We start from the raw sequence: 20,026 nt of genomic DNA, 5'->3' as shown, positions 1-20,026 counted from the left end.
CAGGGAAATGGACACAAGAAGCTTTTGAAATCCTTCTGCCTCCACCCCATGTGATGTTAAAAGGTTTCTCACCACAAAACCAGCCATAAGTGTGCTAATGAAATCTTAATTTTCGGTGTGGGTGCTTTACCCCTCGATGAATCTGTCATCTTTCTAATTACTGTGGTATGAAAAAACAGCCTTTGCTTCCAAAGAATTAGAAGTGTTTTGTAAGATTCACTAAAATAGCACCAGGACTTGTTTGTTGGTTGTTTTTTTTTAATTCTGACCTACACAATATGTATTAGGCAGAACTTGTGGCATCAGCTTTCTTTAAGAACATCCTAAAATTATCTTGCTGTTTACATATCATCAATTCTTTTGTTCCATCTGGGATGTGGATCTTTCCTAATTACTGCAGGTATTGAACTGTGCTGTGTATTCATCAGTTGCCAAATTTAATGTCAGCCTCTTAATGTGCGGTGGTTTTTTTTTGTTCTTGTGATATTAATGGATACCAGTCTTGCAGAAATACTGGTAAAAAAAAAAAAAAATCCAAGCTAAGTCTTGGTATGTGAGATTAAGTGTAAGCACTTCTTAACCTTCCAGTGGGAAAATACACTTTTATCAGCAGAGAAGCAACAGGGCTGATAAGTTCTGTTCTTGGAGATGGGTTTGTTGTGGCTCTTCTGTGATTTGTGGTTTCAGAGCTTGTCAGGAACTCCTCATCCTGACCCAGGTCTGCTCCTGGCAGGTTTTTGCACCCAGGGTGTGCTGTGAGCTCTTGAAACCCCTGAGGAGATGGAGCTGAGTGGGGTCTGTGGTTGCTGCACTTTGGGGATGTGTTTTATGCTGTGCTGGGGCTCTGGGGTCGGTTTGGAGCTCTGGCAGATGGGTTTGCTGCTCCCAGGAGCTCTGGGAGCTGCACTAATCAATCCAGCAGCACCTTGGGCCAGTGCAGCTGCCTGCAGCCCCAGGGCAGATGGATGTGTCCAGCCCATCACAGGGAGGTCAGCTGCAGTTTAATCTGAGAGGCTGCAGAAGGGTCTGGGAAAGCTTTTGTGTGTCCAGTTTTGTGCAGGACTGACCAGAGCTGCAGCATCAGGGGTGGTGACAGGAAGGGGAAGCACCACTTGACAGGATTAACCATAGATTTTTGTTGGAAAGGACTTCAAAGCTCATCTTGTTCCACCTCCTGCCATGGGCAGGAACTCCTTCCACTACCCCAGATTGCTCCAAACCCTGTCCAACCTGGCCTTGGGCACTGCCAGGGATGGGGCAGCCACAGCTTCTCTGGGCAGCTGTGCCAGGGCCTCCCAGGGAAGAGTTTACTCTGTAATCACAGATTTAGACTAAAGTAAAAGCATTTTGTTAAGTTGAAGGACACATTTCTAGGCTTTAAGGTTTATTCTTTGTGTGAGGAAAGGAGATACTGAGTGATCTTGCTCAGCTGAGCTTAAAATATATTTCTTGTCACATAAACCTTCAGGTGCATCTCCAGTAATAAAATGAAATGGGAGTGGTGGCTCTACCCATTTTCAACAGCATTGCAAAATATAGTCTGAGAAGGAAAAAAAAAAAAAAAATCAAGTCTTAAAGCTTGAAACCAAGCTTTGAGAGTGCTGCTGGGGCAGCTAAAGAGCAGGGGGTGTTTGGCTGCCTGTGGAGCATGCCCAGGTGGTTTTCCAGCCAGGAATACTGATATTTGGGGGGTAGTTAGGCATTCCATGTAGGCTCAGAAGAGATAGATAGGCTGTAATTAACAGCCCATGCAAGCAGCCTGCTAGGGAAAGAAAAAAACAAAAAAAAGCATGTCCTGGAAAGTCTTAATTTTTAACCATCTACTCAGAGAATAATAAAAGGGAGGGAAGTATTGAGTTTTTGGCTTTCTGCACATTAAGATAACTTCAGTCTCCCAGGGAAACCTTATCTGCTGGTGGAGGAGGGGATTTCTCCACAAGCTTCCCAGGCTGTGCATGTGCAGCACTGTCAGCTGGGGACTGGGGAGCTTAAAATCATCTCAGTGTAGCTGCATGCACAATGCACATTTTGGATTTAGTTCCAGAGCACTCTTCAAAATAAGAGATTTTTCACGTTAAGAGTGTTCAGGAAGAAATTTATGTGTTTTGGCAGTACTGAAATTAGGGTGACTAAAACAAGCAGAGTCTTGTGCTTTGTGGAGTCCTTGGGGCTCAGGGTTCCAAACACTGTCCTGGAGGTTTGGCTGCTCTCCCTGAAATCCCCAGGTTTGGTTTCATCCCCACAGACATGCAGAAACTCACCTGAGGCTTCATTGCATCGTTGGATCTCACTGAGGCTCCTTTGAGTTAAGAGAGCTTAAGGTGATGAGAGGCAGCAGGACAAATTGAATTTCTGGCTTGTTCTTGCCTTCTCAGTGAGCAGCAGCCCTGAATATTCTTGCTATAACCTCTAGACAGACATTAAAGAAACATATTTCGATTTATGCCCTTCTTAGAGTTACAGATAAGATCTAAATGGCACCATTTAGCTACTAGAGCCAGGATTTAAGTTGTGTTAATTCCAGCTGTTGGGCCAAAAACTCTACAAGTGCTAGGATAATGTAAATATTTAATAGACTATTGCCATTAAAAAGATTAACAGCTCTTCAGAGGGGTGGAGCTGGGTCGCTGTTCTCTGGTTTCCATCAAGTCAATGAATTTTAGTGCTGATCTCCCTGGAAAGCTGATCCAGGCATCTTGGTCATACTCCATAGAGTGCAGGTTATTTGTACTGCTGCAGTTCCCATCACAGCTTTGCTTTTGGGTAAATCTAGGCCAGCCCCAAATGAGGACAATTCAGCCAAACTAATCTGTTTTGGTGAAAATGTGCTGAAAAGAAAAGCAGCATTGAGAGAACAGAGAGCTGCTGCAGCAGGAACTCTCCCACTGATTGTTGGTATTCCTTGATTTCTAGGAAGATGATGAGAAGATAATTCATGAGATTCAGAAGGAGGCCGAAGAGGAGCAAAGGAAGAAGAATGGGGGTAAGTCACTGTTGGGATCACACTGAGGATGGATGATGGGGCAGCACAGGGCTCCCAGCTGCTGATGGATCTCTGGACCTGCACTGGGCTCTGTTCTCCTGGGAGCTGCTCTGTTTTTAAAGTGCTGTTGCACAAATTTTTGCTGGGATTGTGAGCAAGCACAAGATTTGTGTCCAGCTCTCATGTGGCACCAGCGTTGTGGCTGTCTCTGCTTGGCAAAGTAGCTGAGGAGCATCAAAACCTCTAAGCTGTGGTGTTGGGGGGCACAGGGGCTGCCCCACATCCCACAGCAGGAAATGCTCCTTTTTGTGGGGTGGTGGTGGTGAAAGCAGCCAGGCTGGAGAGCTCATGGGGCTCATCAGGCAGTGATGCTGTGCGCTGTGCTTGGAATGGGACTGATGGTGGTGGTGGAGCACTGGGCCACTCTGTGGGGCGCTGAGCTCATGGGTGGGGTGAGGAGCCGTTCTGTGGGGTGACAAGATCATGGGTGGGGCACCAGGCTGCTCTGTGGGGTGAGGAGCTGCTCTGTGGGGTGCTGAGCTCATGGATGGGCTGCTCTGTGGGGTGCTGAGTGCTCTGTGGGGCGCTGAGCTGCTCTGTGGGGTGCTGAGCTCATGGGTGGGCTGCTCTGTGGGGCGCCAGGCCGCTCTGTAGGGCAATGAGCTTGTGAGTGGGACAGTGAGCTGCTCTGTGGGGCGTTGGGCTGCTCTGTGGGGTGCTGAGCTCATGGATGGGCTGCTCTGTGGGGTGCTGAGTGCTCTGTGGGGTGCTGAGCTCATGGGTGGGGCGTTGGGCCGCTCTGTGGGGCGCCAGGCCACTCTGTAGGGCAATGAGCTTGTGAGTGGGACAATGAGCCGCTCTGTGGGGCGTTGGGCCGCTCTGTGTCTGTGGGGTCACTGCTCTTTGCTCTCCCCCTGTGCAGAGAACAGCTTCAAGCGCATCGGCCCTCCCGTGGAGAAGCCCATGGAGAAGATCCAGAGGATGGAGGCCATCCCCAGGCCGGTGCCCCAGAACTTCCACCAGCCCCGGATGCCCCCGTACCCCTTCGTGCACCCCCCGTTCCCCCTGCCCCCCGTGCGGCCCCTGTACAACAACATCCCCCTCAACATCGGCCCCATCCCTGCCCCCTACGTGCCCCCCCTGCCCAACATGAGGGTGAACTTTGATTTCCCCCAGATCAACGTGCAGCTGGAGCACAACCTGCCTATGCACTTTGGGCCTCAGCCCCGGCACCGCTTCTGACCTGCCCCACAGCACAGGGCAAAGCCACCCCTTCATGTCACCCCCTCCCCACTCCAGCCCCTCTGGGGTCTAGCCAGCAGCCAGGGGACTCAGTGTCCCTGTGCTGCCCCCTCTCTAGGGCTTCTCCAAATCTCTGCAATCCAACATTTCAACCTGTGCTGCGACAGGGTTTGGTGCTACATTTCCCAGGGGTGGAGTTCCCCCCCAGATGTTTTGTTTTGACAAAGCCTGTTCAGGCAGCTGTTGGGAGGAAAAGAGAGGCTTTGTAGGACACAGGGATACAGCTGTTCCTTGGGGAATTCCCAGAAATCCTGCCTTCCTGCTGGCCAGAGCAGCAAAGTGAGCCTTGGAGGAAGGGAGGAGACACTTGGCATCTGAGTGAGCATAAAACCTTCAGGAGTGAGGTAACAGGAGGCAGCTGCCCCAGCCTGCTGCCTGTGCTGAGGCTCAGGGCTGGGGTTCCTGTGTTCTCCAGCATCCCTGTATCCTGTTGGCACCTCCCAGCAGAAATAAATTGTTCAAAAGCAAGTCCATGTAGCATTTTTAGTGTGCCTCACTCTCCAAGCAGAGCCAGGGGCTGCAGCAGCTGTCCCACTGCTCAGGGCTTGGTAGGAAGCCCACAGCCATGTTCTGTTTGGGGGTGTTAGGAAATGGCAGGAGATTTGGGCACCCAAATCTTTGGCTGGATTGAACTTGCCCCCTTTGAAGGGCTCAGTTTTCCCCCCTAAAGGTGTGTGCCCCTCAAACGTGGCCTTTGCTTTGCTGTTCTCATCTGGCATCCCAAACCTCCCCCAGATTCTGGCAGCAGTGCTCAGGCAGCTGTGGAACCACCTGGAGCCAAAGCTGTGCCCTTACTGCAAAAACTGCCTGGGAGACACCCAGACAGACGTGCAGGCAGTGATGTGTCCTGTGGAAGGAAAATTGGGAATGTTCCCTGGAGCTGCCACGAGCTGGGAGCCCCTGTACCCAAACCCTCACACCCAATGGGCAGCTGGGGCCTCATGCTGCAGGAAGCTGGCTGCTTCCACAGCACCAAATAACTCCTGGAAATGTGTGTGTCAGCTTAATTGGCTTTGGAAAAGTGTGTTAAAAGTTAAACCTGAGTATTGCTGGGCTTGGAAAGTGAGGGAAAAGCAAAACTTCCTTGTGAGAGGTGGGGGTGCAGTGCTGGGCTGTGGGAGGAGGGTGGCACGAAGCCCTTTCTCCACATCCTTTGGCTGTGCTGCCTGGTACAGGCCCCATCTAGAAAAGAAAATGGTTGGAGTGGAAAAAAACCCTCTTCCCAGGAATGTTGGGCTGGCTTCTAGCAGCCCATTTGTGCTGTTGTTCTCCACATGTTTTGTTCTGGCCTTCATCCTGTTCTGTCCTTCTGGGAGCTCTCTGGGTGCATCTCCCCTCCTGTCATTCCCCCCTGTATTGCAGCATCCAGGTGTTTTGTGGGTTTCTTTGTGTTTTTCAGGTGAAATTCCCTGTCTCCACCTCGCAGCTTCTGCCAAAGCCCCAGTGCAGCACAGGGAGCCCTGGGGTGTGCAGGGGGCACAGGGTGTCAGTGGGATGCTCCTGACAGGGCCTGGCACAGCATTTGGGGACTGCTCTCCCAGGCTGGAGGATTTCCCTGCCTTTTGGAGCTGAGTGCTTTTCCCATTGCCTGTGGGTCAGACATTCCCTGTGGAGCTCTCTGGCTCCTCTGTGCCGTGGCCTCTCCAGCATTAATAACCAACTGTTCTTCCCTTGCTGCTGGAATTTTCTATTTTGAATTGGTTTATTCCTGGCAGGGGTGTGGGGGCTGCAGGAGCTCTGTCACTTGCTGCTCAGCTGGGCTCTGACTCTGACCAGGTTTAAATCCTGCCTTGCACCACTGATTCCTGCAGCAGACAGGAGCAGGAATCCTGTAGGGCTTGGAGAGGGAGAGCTTTGTCACAGCAGCTGCTGGAAAACACACCCAGGGCAGAGTGGTGCCTTCCCTCGTGCAAAGGGAATCCTGTTTGCTCATTAGCTGAGGTTTGTGGGCTCAGGGGCTGGTTTGGATGAGCCCTCCAGGCTCTCCAAGGCATTTTCCCTTCCTGGTGGGTGCAGGAGGGATCAGGCAGTGGCCCAAACTAAGAAGGACATAGGCTGGTCATCCAGCAAAAAATGGAGTTGCAGGGATGTGTGGGTATGGAGAGCTGAGCCTTGGCAGAGGGAAGGGTGGGTGTGGAGCAGAGGGGCTGCAGAGGTGGCACAGAGGTGGCACGGGGAGGTTGGTGGCTGTGATCCATCAGGGTCACTGCTGCCATGGTCCTGGAGGAGCCTGGAGGATACAGAGGGAAGGGAAGGGAGGGTTCCCTGCCAGAGCCAAGGGGTTATTTGTGTCCAAGAGGGGATCAATCAGTGCCTGGGCTGTGGTGTGCAGGTACACCATGCCCACCACACCCAGCACTGCCCCTCTCCCCAGAGAAACACCCAAAACCTTGCAGCCCAAGCACGCGGCTGCTTCTCCCCTCTAACCCAGGAGATCTCAAGTTGTTTCTGAATCTGTGTTGATTTATTAAAAAAAAAATATATATAAAAAGCCCAAAACTTAATGAGCCACCCAATCCAGCCTTGAGCTGGTTTCTAACTCCTGCATCCCACTTTCCCTCTTGTCCCAGTCTTTGGAATTGTTTAAAGGTTTTGAAGGCAATGAGGAGGTTGCTGTGCCCAGGCTGATCCCATAACAGGTACTTCTTACAGCTAATTGCAGTGTCCCATTTACTTGCCTTAAAGGTGGAGAGAGAAACTTAGTATTTGCACTTAGCAAAATGTTGTATTAAAAGAAAAAAAAGACCTGTAAAGATGTGCATGTTCTGCAACTTTGCATAACAATAGCTGAAAATAAATAGGTGGTTTATTAAAAAAAAAAAAGGAGAAAAAAACCAAAAAATATTTTTCTTTACATTCTGGTAGTAAACAGTTCTAATATTCTGTGTGTAAAAAGTTCCTGTATTATATTGTAATTTGAATTTTTGTAAATAAATTTGTGCACTCTGGCTTTTCACCTCTGTGCTTTCCTTACAGCCATGACCTTGTTCTCCCATCCTGCCTGTGCTGTGGAAACTGCCCAGGTCTAAGGCAAAACCCCAACTGATCCTCCTGGAACAGCTGAACGTGCTCCCTGTGCTCCCAAGGAAAAACTGGATGGGATAGAAAATGGTTTCCAGTCACTCCTTTAAATGGAAACCAGGATGGGGGGAAGGCTGAGGGGATTTCCCCTCTTGCTGGAGTCTGGTGAATGATGGTAAATGCAGAATCCAGCCTGGAGGGGAAAAAAAGGAAATGTGTGCTGGCAGCTGGGGAGAGGGGAAGGGGGAGAGTCCTCCTGCAGCTCCAGAGCCCTGCCCTGGGTGGGCACCCCCTGGCAGAGCTGCTGCCCTGGCTGGGGGTCACAGCCTGGTGTCACAGATGTCACAGTGAGGCCATCAGAGCTGCTCAGCATTTCCTGCACTGCCCTGGTTTCTCCCTGTTTATGGTCAGGACTGCACATCCTTCCTTCCTTCCTTCCTTCCTTCCTTTGACCCTTGCAGGGCTCACCCCCCCAATCTGATGGTGAAGGTCCCTCTGGGCAATGCCATCCCCCTGGGGTGTGTACCTGGGGGGTGCTGAACAGCCCCCCTATCCCAAAGTTTGCTTTTTCCAATCAGTTTCACATTTCCCAAGGCAGACAGGAGCCCGTGGGTGCCCAGCCAGGCTGTGGTGAGGGGCAGGGAAGCTCTGGCTGCTCTCAGTGCAGGTCTGGAGGTGTTGGTTGAGTTTCAGGGCTGCTTTCAGTTGTCCTGGGAGGGCTGGGGGCACATCTTGGCTCCAGGATGTGAGTTGGGCTGGGCTCCCCTTCCCTCTTTAGTCCTTTAGCTTGTCCTTTTTCACATCCCTGAGCAGAGGCAGATTGCTGATCCCTACCCAACCACACACCCAAACCCCCATCCCAGGAGGTGAAACACCTGAATCAAGAGGGGGCACAGCTTTGCTCCTGATCCTGACCCATCCATGGGTCACCCATCCCCGGCTGCCCCTGGGCTCAGTGGCTTCAGGCTCTGGCTTTGGCTTTGCACCTCTTTGGAGCCTCTTAATCACCATTCCCTTCCCACCATCTCTAGAACTGTCTAGAACCAGCTCAGCCCATCAGACAAAGGCTCCACCACCCCAAATCTCCACGTTCAGGCTCTTGCCAGCCCCAACAGACCACACACCAGGTTGAATCCGAATGCAGGTTTTATTTTTTAATTCATCTTTCTCCATTTGAAGCTATTTTTTTTTAAGTTATACAAATGGCACTTACAAAAAAATAATAATAATAAAAAACAAACAAACCCAAAACTTAAATTTTCAGAGTGAGATGTTTTCAGAGAGTCACAACACCCGATAAGAGGAGACAGGAGAGATGTTTGACCTAATGTCACACGGGGGAGGCCGGAGCAGGGATGACACGGGTGGGGAGGTGGTGACACAGGGAGGGGTGAAGGCCAGCGAGGGTGTGTGTCACGTCACAGGGTCACACAGGGCTTCAAGACACTCGGTCCTTGGCGGGGCAGCGCGTCCCTGGGGCCGGGGGGCGCGGGCAGCCCCCGGTGTGAGCGCAGAGCCGAGGTAGAGTCCCAGCCAGGATCCCCTGCGCCCGCCAGGAACCCCAGCCCGGAGCTGTGCCCTGCGTGGGCACAGCCACTCGCTCTCCCAGCTGAATTTAGCACCAAGCTCCTGTGGAGGGGATCCCTCCTCGTGGCTTTAAGGCTGACGAGCCCCTGCCTGGGAGTAGGGACCAGCCCTGGTTTGGCACGGCAGGGATGCCGAGAGCACCCTTGGTGTGGGGTGGGACCAGCACTCCCCCTCTGCAGAGGGGGCCCACGCGGGAAAAGGCTCCTTGGTGTGTTTGTAGGGAGCAGAAACCGGCCCTGGGAAGGCCCCAAAGGATAAAGTGCCTTTCACCACCCTAAGGAACACGCAGCATCACCCTTACAGACAGCGTTAAACTCTAATGCAGACCTAGTACAGACAACAGCTGGTCACACAGTGCCATGGAGAGCATATATAAATAGAGACTAACAAAAATACTGTTTTGGTCTTTTTTTTTTCTTTTTTCCTTTTCCAGTAGGGTTGCAATTCATGAGAGCCCAGCCCAGGTGCCCTGGGGGTGGTGGGACCAGGAGCTGCCCCCTCGGGGTGCCCGCAGGAGCGGGCGCTTCCTAATTCAGCATTAGGTGTTCAGTGATTCGCTTCACTGTTCCAGTATTTTATGAGAGAGAAAAAAACAACATCGAAGGTACTGAGCAAATATCACTGTGCAAAGTTTGCTAAGGAACTTTTCTATTCTGTAAACCAAAATCTGCAGTTTATGCTTCCAGCCACTGCCCCGGGGAGATGATGTTGGCCAGCCCGGTTTCTCCCAGGACCAAAGCCCACTGGGGATGGGCTGGATGAAGCCCCCACCCTGGCACGGGCTGGCTCTGTGTCCCCCACGCCCTCCCTCCAGGCACAGCAGCAGGACCAGCCTCAGGGCAGGCTGGACCCACCATCAGGGTCTGGGATGCTCCTCCAGAGCCAGGAGCACAAGGAGGGGTGGAGGGACGGGAGCATGGGGCTCCATGAGATGAAAGGCTGAGGCTTTCCAGACAGGATCGCCCTGAAGAATCATTTCCAGGTGTTTGGGGAGGGGCAGCTTGCTGGCCCTTCCACAGGGACGTGCAGGCACGTGCCAGCCCCATCCCAGGGATGCTGTGATATGTAAGGTCACCTCTTACAGCTCAGCTGGGGATGAACCTGCCCCACAATCCAGGAGGGGAGAGAAGCTGCTGGGACCAGCCAGCTGAGCCAGCTGAGCCCAGCACCATCTCTCCACCTTGACTGGAGCAGGGCAGGACAGGATGGATGCTCCAGGGGACACTGGCAGCACAGGCTGAGGCTGTGCCAGTGCTGATATGGCAGAAGTGAGCACAGAGGTGATCTTATTCCCTTTTTTTAATTGAGGAGAGGAAAATCAACTACCTAAGGTGATGCTCAGGGCCAGGAGGGGGATACGGCCATTTCCAAGCCCAGCAAACCTGGAGGGAGGCAGGGAAGGGGGGATAGAGACAGACTCCTCTACAAAGCTATAGGCAGGCAGCCCCACCACTTTTCCAGTTCTTACAGGGATTCAGGGAGACCCACCTCCCACATAACGCACCAACTCTATGGCAGGAGGGAAGGGCAAGCCAGTCTGAAAATCCTGTTACAGAGAGGAGAAACAGAACCCAAAGGAAAAGAGGACAGGAAGGGAAAGAGAAGTTGGCAACGGGAGGTACCCTAAAGTGCATTAATACTCCCAGAGGGTGGAGGCGTCGATGGTGTCGGCCGATGCCTTGAGCACCCCAGCGTGGTCACCCTTCAGGTATTTGCCGTTGATCTTGATGGCCACTTTGTTATAGTCGCAGAACTCAAAAAAGAAGTCCACGGGGGTGTCGCTGCTGCTGGTGACGGACGACTCGTTCCCCACCATCCAGTACTTGCCAGTGGTATCTGCAGGAGAGGGGACACGGTGGCCTCATGAGCCACGCCAAAGGCCACAACTACCCTGGGCACTCACCCTTGATGAGCCACCACGGGGACCCCAAGGGCCACCAGGCCCAGCCCTGGGGCACCCTGGGCACTCACCCTTGATGTTGTAGGCACCATCGTTGAACTCCAGCTGGAAGACGTCGTAGGAGGAGCGGTTGGAGTCCAGCGTGCCGGTGACCTTGCGGCAGCCGATGAAGCCGTGCTCGCCGCGCAGCACGATGATGGGCCTGTTGATCAGCTTCATCACGAAATGCTCCGTCTCTCCTGCGCCGAGGGGACACCGAGGGGACACCGAGGGGCTGTGAGAGCAGCCAGGGGGGCACAGAGACACACCCCAAAGCTGGCAGGCAGCGGGGAGGAGCAAGGGCTGTGCCCTCACCCATTTCTCACCCACACCGTCTGTTCCCGTCTCACAGCATATCACTAAGAGAACTTATTGCCTGAGCATCACTTGGAAGAAGAGCCCAGCTCTGGGGGGGCATTTTTCACCCCCTGCTGCCCCGGTGTGGGGTCCCCGAGGGTCCCTTACCCGCTGTCTCCATGGAGGCTGCCAGCTGCCCGTTCTTCTTTGCTGTCACGTATTTGCCGTTGGCAGCTTTCAGGGTGATGCGCTTGTCGCACCACTCGATGTCGAAGTAGCAGCTCGCGTTCCTGTGGGGCAGAGAGGACACTCAGGGGGGTGGCATGGAGGGGGACCCTGCCACCGCCCCCCTGCTGGCTCGGGAAGGGCCAGGCTGGACCAGGAGGGCCTGCTTCGATCTGTTTGTGCAGGATGAGCCGTGTTGTGGTGGCCATCCCGCTGGGAGCCCTCGCCCCGGGGGCAGGAGGCAGGCAGGCAGCCAAAGGCACTTCTGGGCTTTCCGCCTGGCTCTCAGGGTTGAACTGCAGGGCAAACATTTCGACAGCCCCAGCCGGCCAGGAAGGATTATGTGGCCCCAGGGACCTCCAGAGCATCGTGGGCGGCAAGCCCCGACCCATCCCTGGCTTTCCCAAAATGCTCTGCCTCTGCTGGGAAGCGTTTGGGAGCACCCAAGCTGGAAAATCCCTTGAATTCCCCTGGGAGGTGCAGAGGGTGCTCTGAAGGCCAGGCAGGGCCCTGAGGACTCACTTGGTGGAGGCTGTGGACTGGATGCCCCCGTTGGAGGTGAGGGTCCAGTACTTCCCGGTGTAGGTGCGGAAGGCGCATTTCTTGGTGTCCTTGTTGATCTCCAGCTGGTAGGTCTCCTGGTCACCCTCCTCGTCCTGGTTGGCTGAAAGGTCCATCCCTACAGACACCAGAGACAGAGGGAGTTGGGGGTGGGACCAGAACCCCCCTGCAGCAGGTCCAGGGGGAGGGCAGCCCAGGAAACCCAACTGAGGGGCTCCTGCTCCCTGGGTGAGCTTTGGTGGCTCCCAAATCCCTCCCATGACCTCCCCTCTGGCATTTGAGGTTCAAATCCAGGTTTTCATTTGGTTATTTGGTGGGCAGCCGTGAGCTTCCCCTCCTGACCCAGCAGCTCCATCACAATGAAGCAAAGTCCAGTGTGGATGTTTTATAAGGAAAGGGCTGCAGTTTTTCCCAAAGGTGACATCCAGGTTTCTCAGCCCATTAGCAGAGGCCACTGCAGCACCCATGAATCCCAGCTCCTGGCATGTTTAAGGACCACGACAAGGTTTTTCATCCACAGCTGTCACATCCCACTGGGCACTGAGGTGTGCAGGGACAGGAGGCTCAGGAAAGCCCCAGGGCAGCCAAGCCTTTCCCTGACTCCCCAGAATCATCAGCACCAGCCAGCTCTGCAGCCAGGATGGCCCTTCCCTGTGCCCAAGGGACCAGAGGCAGCATTTCCACGCAGATGAGGATGCAGCTGCTCCTGGGGCCACCAGCCACAGCCCTGGGCCACCGCCAGCCACGTGTGCATCCTCTGAGCCCCAGCAAACCTGCTTAGTCAGGGCTAGCAGGGCCAAAACTGCTCCAGAGCTCTCCAGCTTGGTGGATTTCAGCCTAAAAACACTTTGGGGATGAGAGCCACAAGCTGTGGCCAAAGCCAATGGCCGAGCTCTCTGCTGGGGTGCAGAGCTCAGCCCCACTACTGAGCTCAGTGAAACGAGAGTTCAGTGGAGCTGGATGAATTTTCCAGGGCCAAACACACCTGCATCCCTCCCTGCTGCAAAGGGGGGCACAGGGCTGGAGTGCACATTCTGTCTAGTTCTGGTCCTATGACTAAAGTAGACTTGGAGTTGCTGGAGCAGGTCCAGAGAAGGGAAATGGAGCTGGGGAAAGAGCACAAGACTGATGAGGGAGCTGGGGGCTCCTGTTCAGCCCCTCACACCGCCACAATGCATCCCAGCCTCTGGGATGCTGGGATTTCTGGTGCTGTGCAGCCACTGCAAGGGCTCCAGGCAGTCTTGGTGGCCCCACTGCTCTGGGGTCCCACAGCTGCACCCAGCTGTGCTGAAGGCTCAGCTCCCTGCAGCTCCACATCACCTATCCCTGTCTCTGTGTCTCCAATCTCCCATCCCAACACCAGGAGCAGCCTCTGTCTTGCATATCCATCACCCACCTTTCCCAAAAGGATCAGGCTTTGTTCCCAGAGGGATCAGGCTTTGTTCCCAAGGGGATCAGGCTTTGAAGGCTCCACTTTGTTGGCCAGAATTTTATCTCCCACACCCGAACGGGCCCACAGCTCCCACCGGCTCACAGCACCCCCCTCTCACCAGGCACCCCCCAGCACCTTTTGCAGCTCCCATCCCAGGAGGTGCTCGGTGTTCAGGGTGGGTGGGGTGTGGAACAGCCCAGTTTAGTGGGGGTGTCCCTGCCCATGATCCCAACCCAGCCATTCTGTGATTCCAGGGTTCTCCTGATGGACACACAACCACCCTTTGTGTGCTTTGCTCCCCAGGGTGTTTGGGCAAGGCAGGGGGTGCTGAGGGCCACCAGCCCAGCCCCATGGCCACGTCCTCAGCTCCCAGAGCCGTCCCAGAGCCGCCTCCTCCCAGCACTGCCGGGGGCTGAGCCGGCGGCTCTGGGAAGGAACATTTGGTTTTGATTTTGCATCCCCGGCTCCAGCCCCAACCCAGAGCTGTAAAACGGAGAGAGAGGGGCTCTGCAGGGGCTCACAGAGAGCCTGGGCTGCGGGGAGGTGACCCTGGGGGACACAGCCCGTGCCTCAAGGCTGGCAGCACCCCTGGGCCCCCCAGCCTGTGAGAGCTGTGGTTTGTGGGGAGCAGGGACAGCGGTGCTTCCCCTCCATGACTTTTCTGGGAAGGACTCACTGACCTGCAGGGAGCAGGCTGGGCAGGGCCAGGGGATGCTGAGTGCCACAGACAGGACAGGGAGCGCCAGGAGCCCCCAAACGCTGCTCCCTGTCCCCAGAGCCCCCCAGCATGGAGCACAGGGCACACACCAGCCTCCATCCCCAACCCCTGCCTGCCCATTTTCCACACTCTGTGCACGGAGCTTTGGGAGCTCTGGCTTTCCCCACTGCCTGGAAGCAGCAGCAGCAGGAGGAGCAGGAGGGTCTCGCACAGCCCCCTCCCCAAAAGCAGCAGCTGGGGTTGGGTTACAGCGACTCAGCACAAAGGAATGCGCTGGGCTGGGGCAGGAGGAGGCTCAGAGGGCTGGAGCTGAGCTGGGGGGGCTGCAGGAGGCACGGGCTGTGTGTGAAGCTGCAGCACCGTGGGGTGATGTCCCCGTGTCCCCGTGGGGAGGACAGGCTGTCCCCACAGCCATCCACCCCCCTGCTGTGGCCGCTCCCTCTGCAATCACGGATTAATTAACGCTCCTGGTAAATTCACAGTCTGGAGCTGGCGCGGCTCTTCCTGACCTTGAGGAAGCTGCTAATTACAGCTGGAGGCAGGAGGGGGGGTGAGCACACGGGGGCTGTGTGGGAGGGGGGCAGCTACGCCTGCACACCCCAAAATCCCCGGTGTGGGACGGCCTCGGGCTCTGTGTGAGCAGGGATCTTGGGGGGAATGTTGGGAAGGCTCAGGAATGTTCTCACCCCAGGGCTTCCCAATGCTGAGTCCCCAGGTCTGGGGTGCTCAGAGAGCAGCAAAGGGCTCCCCAAGCCCTCCAGGCCGGGGGGTTTGCAGGGCCGATGTGGAGCCCTCGCTGCTCTGAGCCAGGGCTGTGCATGGAGCAGGAGCCCCGTGGCCATCCCAGGGCAGGCACAAACCTCCCTGTCCTTCCTGCAGACCTGGGATTCTCTCTCTGGAGGAACAGAGCTTGATGTAGCTCGACCTCTACACCATGGGGAACTGCAGACCCAGCATGGGACAATTCAGGGCAGGCAGAAAAGTTTCCCTGTGCACTCAATTCACACAGAGTATCTCCTGTGGGCCATGCTGGGATGCTGCTGAGAGCCAGGGGATGAGCTCCATGGAGAGGAGCCTTTCCCATCCTCCAACTCTCCTTTCAAAAACCCCAAAACCCTAGCAGAAAACACCGAGCCCAGGTTGCCTGGATTGCTCCACAACCAGGGCTCAGCGCCCTGCAGAGCCCCCAGGGCAGGATTTCAGGGTTTCAGCATTTCAGGATGGGGCTGGGATGCTGTGCCCAGCACAGGTCGGGGCTGGGCTCCCTGCGGGCTCTGGCACCTGCACCCAGGGCTGCACCCACACCGTGCTCAGAGCCTGCTCCTGCCCCTCCCTGCCCTTCAGCCGGGCTCACACTGCAGAAATCCAACAGGCTTTTGTCTAAATCCAGCACCCTGCAGCTCCTCTGCTGAGGGTGCAGCTCTGCTGAGGGGTCACGGACAGGGGTGAAACATGAATTTCCTGAAAAACCCACTCCTCCTTCCCCGTGGATTTCCTGTGGCTTTGTGGTATCCCCCAAGTGTCAACAGGCCACTTGGCATCATCTCCGGATGAAAATCCCCATCCAAGCCTGCGTGCCCCCTGCCCTGGAGCCGCATCTTCCCGCCTTGCCGTGGCACGGAGATGAACTGGAGGGAGAAAATCCGGCTCAGCCCATGCCGGGAGGGCTCCGGGCCCCGGGGCACAGCTCTGCACGTCCAGGCTGGCTCGCCCTCCTCCCCAGATCCCATTTCCTGCAATTCCTCACTCCCACCCTCTCCCCCATGGGTGTGGGGGCCAGGGGCACCCCTGGGCCGGGCAGGGCCACCGAGGGAAGGAGCAGAGCCCGCTCTGCCCCCGGGACCCCGCGCCCACAAAGCGCCTTTGTTGCCGCAGCCGGGCGAGAAAGGAGCCATTGAGCGGGAGGAGCCGCTCGCCCTCCTCGCTTTGGGGTGCAAACGGGAGATGGGAACGCTCAGGGAGCCCCGGGACCCTGCTGGGGCTGGAGGCAGGAGAGGGGGACCAGGGACACCCCCAGAGCTGCCCCGGGGCAGAGACAGGGCTGGCACCCATCCCCTGCTGCCCCGGGGTGTTGGTGGGGTGGTCCGGGGATACAGGACGTGCTGGCAATGCCCGGGGTGTTCGTGTCATGCAGGGGATGCTGGCAACCCCGGGACAGGGAGGAGACGCCAGGCCAGGAGCTGACTTGGCACGGGTGGGACAGCGCCGTTCCAAAGCTGCATCCCGGCCAAGGGAACCGCAGAGGAACCCCACGGACCCATCCCTGCTCCTGCCATGGGGCACAAGGAGGGCAGCCACCGCCATCCCCGTTCCCTCCTTGGCTCCACACAGGAATAAGCTCCCTGTTCCCGCCAGGCCGTGCCGAGCTGCGGTCACTGCCAGCCAGCATCCCGCATCCCCCATCCCCGTGGCCCTGGGAGCCTCTGCCAGCAGCACGGCGCTTATCAGAAAAGGGAAAGGCTGTCTGGAAAGCGCTTCCTCCGACCGCTGTTTCTGCCGCCTCCTCGGCATCCCTTGGGACACAATGGGAGGAGGGTGAGCCCCACAAAGCGGCGGCTCCCCGCCTTTCACCGCCACCGGGAAGGATAAACCGGGTGGAAAGGGCTGCTCCGGCCAAAGCGGACTGGAGCGAGGATGTGCAGCCCCAGCGCGGCCCTTCGCGCTGTATTTTGCTTGGAAAGGGGCCGGGCACAGCCCAGGGCCCTCTGTTGCTGGGGAGATTTGTTCCCCCCCTTCCCGCTCCCCATCCCTTCCGAGGCAGACAAAGCCGGAGGCTCGGCCAGCAGCATTCCCACCATTCCCACCATTCCCGCCGCTCCATGGGGTCTCCGCCGCCACCGCTCCGTCCCTCATCTCCCCCCACCTCTGCTTTCCCCATCTCTGGTGACAAAGGGCTGCAGCAGCCCTTCCCCCCCGCGCTGCGGCAGCTCCCGCCATCCTCATCCTCCCGCCGCCATCCTCATCCTCCCGCCATCCTCATCCTCATCCTCCCGCCGCCGCCATCCTCTCCTGCCCTTCCCCAAATCCCCGTGCCTGGCCAAACAACCCCCACTGCCCATCCTGGCAGAATTTATTGTTCATTTTTAATAGGTTGCTTTGCGGGATTTGCTCCCCGCACGGAGCCGCCCAGGCACGGATCGGGGTTAAGCAGCAACCTTGAAATACAACATATACACACCAAAAAAAATTCCCCGCTGTTCCTCCAGGCTTTGCTGCATGCTCGCACCCATCCCACGCCCGGCGTGCGCCGGCCTGACCTGGCGCGGCCCGATGAGCCCCGGGGCACCCAGGGCACACACCGGGGCACCCAGGGCACACACCGGGGCACCCAGGGGCACACACCGGGACCCCCGGGCAGAGCAGAGCAGGGATCCCCCATTTTCCAGGCTCGGGGCTGCGATGCCCGGTGGGCACTCAAGGGCGGCCCGGGCAGCTCCGGTTGTGACCGGGCACCCGAGGCGGGCGGGTGGCACCGTGGCCCCTCCGAGGGGATGGGGGCTCCGGAGGGACGGCGGCCTTCGTGCGGGGGGATGCGGCATGCGGGAGTTTTGGCAAAGCCCTTTATGTAACGCTGCTTCCCAGCCCCCCACCCATGGGATCTCCAGCCCCCCTTGGGACAACCAGAGCCCCCCAGAGGAGCCGCAGCCTCCCTGCTCCGCTGGGCACAGGGCACAGCCGTGCTCGGGGAGGGGGATGGCGGAGGCTTTGTTGGGCGAACAATGAGCTCCGAAGGAAGGCGAAGGATGCAGCCCTGCCTCCTTCGCGGCGAGGGAAGGCTCCATCCACACCCTGCCAGCCCCCTCCCCGTCCATCCCTGCACCCCATGCAGGCCCCTGCCCCCCCGGGCCCTGCGGGGGCGATGCTGCGGGGATGGGGGTGCGGAGGGGATGGGGGTGCAGAGGGATGGGGGTGCAGAGGGGATGGGGGAGCCGCACGGATGGGGGTGCGGAGGGGATGGGGGTGCGGAGGGGATGGGGGAGCCGCACGGATGGGGGTTCCCGCAGGGATGCGGGCCCCGGGAAGGCGATGCCGGAGGGATGCGGGAGGGGGAAGGGGAAGGGATGTGGGAGGGATGCGGGGGGATCGCGATGGGGTTTGGGGGAGGGACCGCGGGCAGCCATGCTGAGGGGTGCAGGGGGTGCAGGGGGAGATGGCGGCTGCAGGGGAGGGGAGTGAGAAGGAGTCTGAGCAGGGGGAAGGCGCCACCAGGGAGGCGATGGCAGGGGGATGCGGGGGGCGGCCTGTGGGGTGGCAGCCGAGGAAGGCAGCGGATGTGGGGGTTCGGGGGGGCCGTGCTGCGGGGGGAGCACTCCGAGGTGCCGATTCTGAGGGGATGCAGGGGAAGCGATGCCGGAGGGATGCAAGGGGCTGCTCGGGGCGGGCTATTCCCGAAGGACGCCGATGCCGGAGGGATCCAGGGGCTGCTCGCTGCTCCCATTCCCGAGGGATGCAGGAGCGCTCCCCGAGGCGGCCACAGCCCTGACACAGCCGAGGTGTCCCGTTCCCCCCATCCGCAGCCCCCATCCCCTCGTACCTTGCCGGGTGGAGACATTCCTATCGTTGCCGGCCCTCAGCACGACCTGCGGGCAGCTCTGCTCCAGGGCGAAGAGCTCGTCTTTGCCCACCTTGGCGCTCTTGCCCGCCTTGAGGGTGCCGCTGGGCCCCGAGGGGGCCAGGTAGCGGCCCTCCCCGTCTCGGAAGGCCACCTTTCCGCAGCGGAACTCCAGCGTGAAGGCGGTGCCGGGCTCGGCGGCGGGCACCAGGCGGCCGTCGCTGCGGAGCAGGCGGTGGTCGCAGCTCTGCAGGCTGTAGCGCTGATCCACGAACAGGAGGGTGATGAGCGCGTCCACGCCCCAGGGCACGTCGCGGTCCACGGCCAGCTCGTCGCGCCGGGGCCCCAGGTGCGCGTAGCGCTTGCGGGCCAGGCTGTACAGGTTGGCCTGGGGGTGCATGGCCAGGTGCACGCTCCATTTCTCGGCGGCGGACACGGCGGGGGCGAAGCAGGACAGGCGGTCCTCGGTGCCGCCGAAGAAGCGGCGGTGGGGCTCGGACTGCAGCGACCACCGCCCGTCGCCGTGGGCCAGCACCAGGAACCGGCAGTCGGGGCCCGGCTCCTCGCTGTCGCAGCTCACCCGCCCGTCCTTGTCGGCCGCCAGGTACCGGCCCAGGTGGCTCTTGAGCAGCACGGCGCTGGAGTCCTCCCCGTCCTGCTCCAGCGTCCAGATCTGCTTCTTCTTCATGCTGGCGGCCGAGGCGTTCACCTTGAAGCCGAACGCCTCCGCCGTCAGGTACCGGTTGCTGCAGTTGATCAGCCCGAACTGGATCTGCACCGGCTCCGCCGTCCCGTTCGCCGTCATCCTGCTCCCGCCGCCGACCGACACCGAGCGACCGACACCGAGCGAACGACACCGAGAGCCGCCGCCGCGCCCGCCCCGCCAACGCCGCCTTTATAGCGCGGGCTCGGCGCCGCCTCCCGCACCCCCCGCCCGCCGCCGGGGCCGCCCCGCCGCGAACCCCGCCCGCCCCCGCACCGCCCGGAGCCCCCGGCACGGCCCGAGCCCGCCAGGAGCCCCCGGAGCCCCGGACACCGCCCCCGCTCCCCCTGCCCCGAGTGACAAAGCCCCCGCGGATCGCGGGGTCCTCCCACGCTGCAGGACCCCCAGTGCTTCTTCCGTGCGGTTCAGGAGCCTCCCTGAGCTGGGGGACAGCCGCCAGGGCATGGCAGGAGCCCTCCCTGCATTCCCGGAGCCCCTCACAATGCCAGTCCGCACCTCATGGCAGGACTGCCCCAAGCACGGCAGGAGCCCCCTTGAAGTGTAAAACCTCCCCTGGTTTTACACTGGAAAACCCCAAGACCTTTCTCTGCATTTCAGGAGCATCCATGAATCGCAGGATCTCCTCCTCCAGCACAAGTTCAGCATGGAAAGGCCCCTCCAGGAAGGGGCCCCTTGAATTGAAGGG

The 20,026-nt window shown here is 58.2% G+C and overlaps 2 protein-coding genes across 2 annotated transcripts in view; one reads left to right on the top strand and one right to left on the bottom strand.

The window, feature by feature from the left end:
- The window catches only part of RNF216 (ring finger protein 216), a 75,697-nt gene extending 68,430 nt beyond the window's left edge, over nucleotides 1–7,267 (top strand). Inside the window, exons 17-18 of the mRNA XM_058815906.1 lie at nucleotides 2,914–2,983; nucleotides 3,906–7,267. Of these exons, the coding sequence (XP_058671889.1) occupies nucleotides 2,914–2,983; nucleotides 3,906–4,225 (390 nt within the window). The 3' untranslated portion in view covers nucleotides 4,226–7,267. The remainder of the gene's footprint in view (nucleotides 1–2,913; nucleotides 2,984–3,905) is intronic.
- Nucleotides 7,268–8,452: 1,185 nt separating this feature from the next.
- Nucleotides 8,453–19,455, bottom strand: FSCN1 (fascin actin-bundling protein 1). Its single transcript, XM_058816005.1, has 5 exons — nucleotides 18,600–19,455; nucleotides 11,877–12,033; nucleotides 11,298–11,419; nucleotides 10,865–11,032; nucleotides 8,453–10,729 (listed from the first exon to the last, which is right to left on the bottom strand). Exons 1-5 carry the CDS (start codon nucleotides 19,420–19,422, stop codon nucleotides 10,527–10,529), a joined length of 1,473 nt encoding a protein of 490 aa, XP_058671988.1. The 5' UTR covers nucleotides 19,423–19,455; the 3' UTR covers nucleotides 8,453–10,526.
- Nucleotides 19,456–20,026: the final 571 nt, after the last annotated feature.

Source organism: Ammospiza caudacuta, chromosome 17 (assembly GCF_027887145.1).
Source record: "Ammospiza caudacuta isolate bAmmCau1 chromosome 17, bAmmCau1.pri, whole genome shotgun sequence".
Lineage (NCBI taxonomy): Eukaryota > Metazoa > Chordata > Aves > Passeriformes > Passerellidae > Ammospiza > Ammospiza caudacuta.
Note: the sequence above shows the minus strand (reverse complement) of the source record. Positions and strands in the feature narration are given on the sequence as shown.

Excerpts from the sequence above, each read along its gene's own strand:
- FSCN1 (XM_058816005.1), bottom strand. The coding sequence starts at position 19,422 with ATGACGGCGAACGGGACGGCGGAGCCGGTGCAGATCCAGTTCGGGCTG. Across the intron at positions 11,420-11,876 it reads CAGTCCACAGCCTCCACCAA|GAACGCGAGCTGCTACTTCG; the intron begins GTGAGTCCTCAG and ends TCTGCCCCACAG. Across the intron at positions 11,033-11,297 it reads AGCCTCCATGGAGACAGCGG|GAGAGACGGAGCATTTCGTG; the intron begins GTAAGGGACCCT and ends CCCTCGGCGCAG.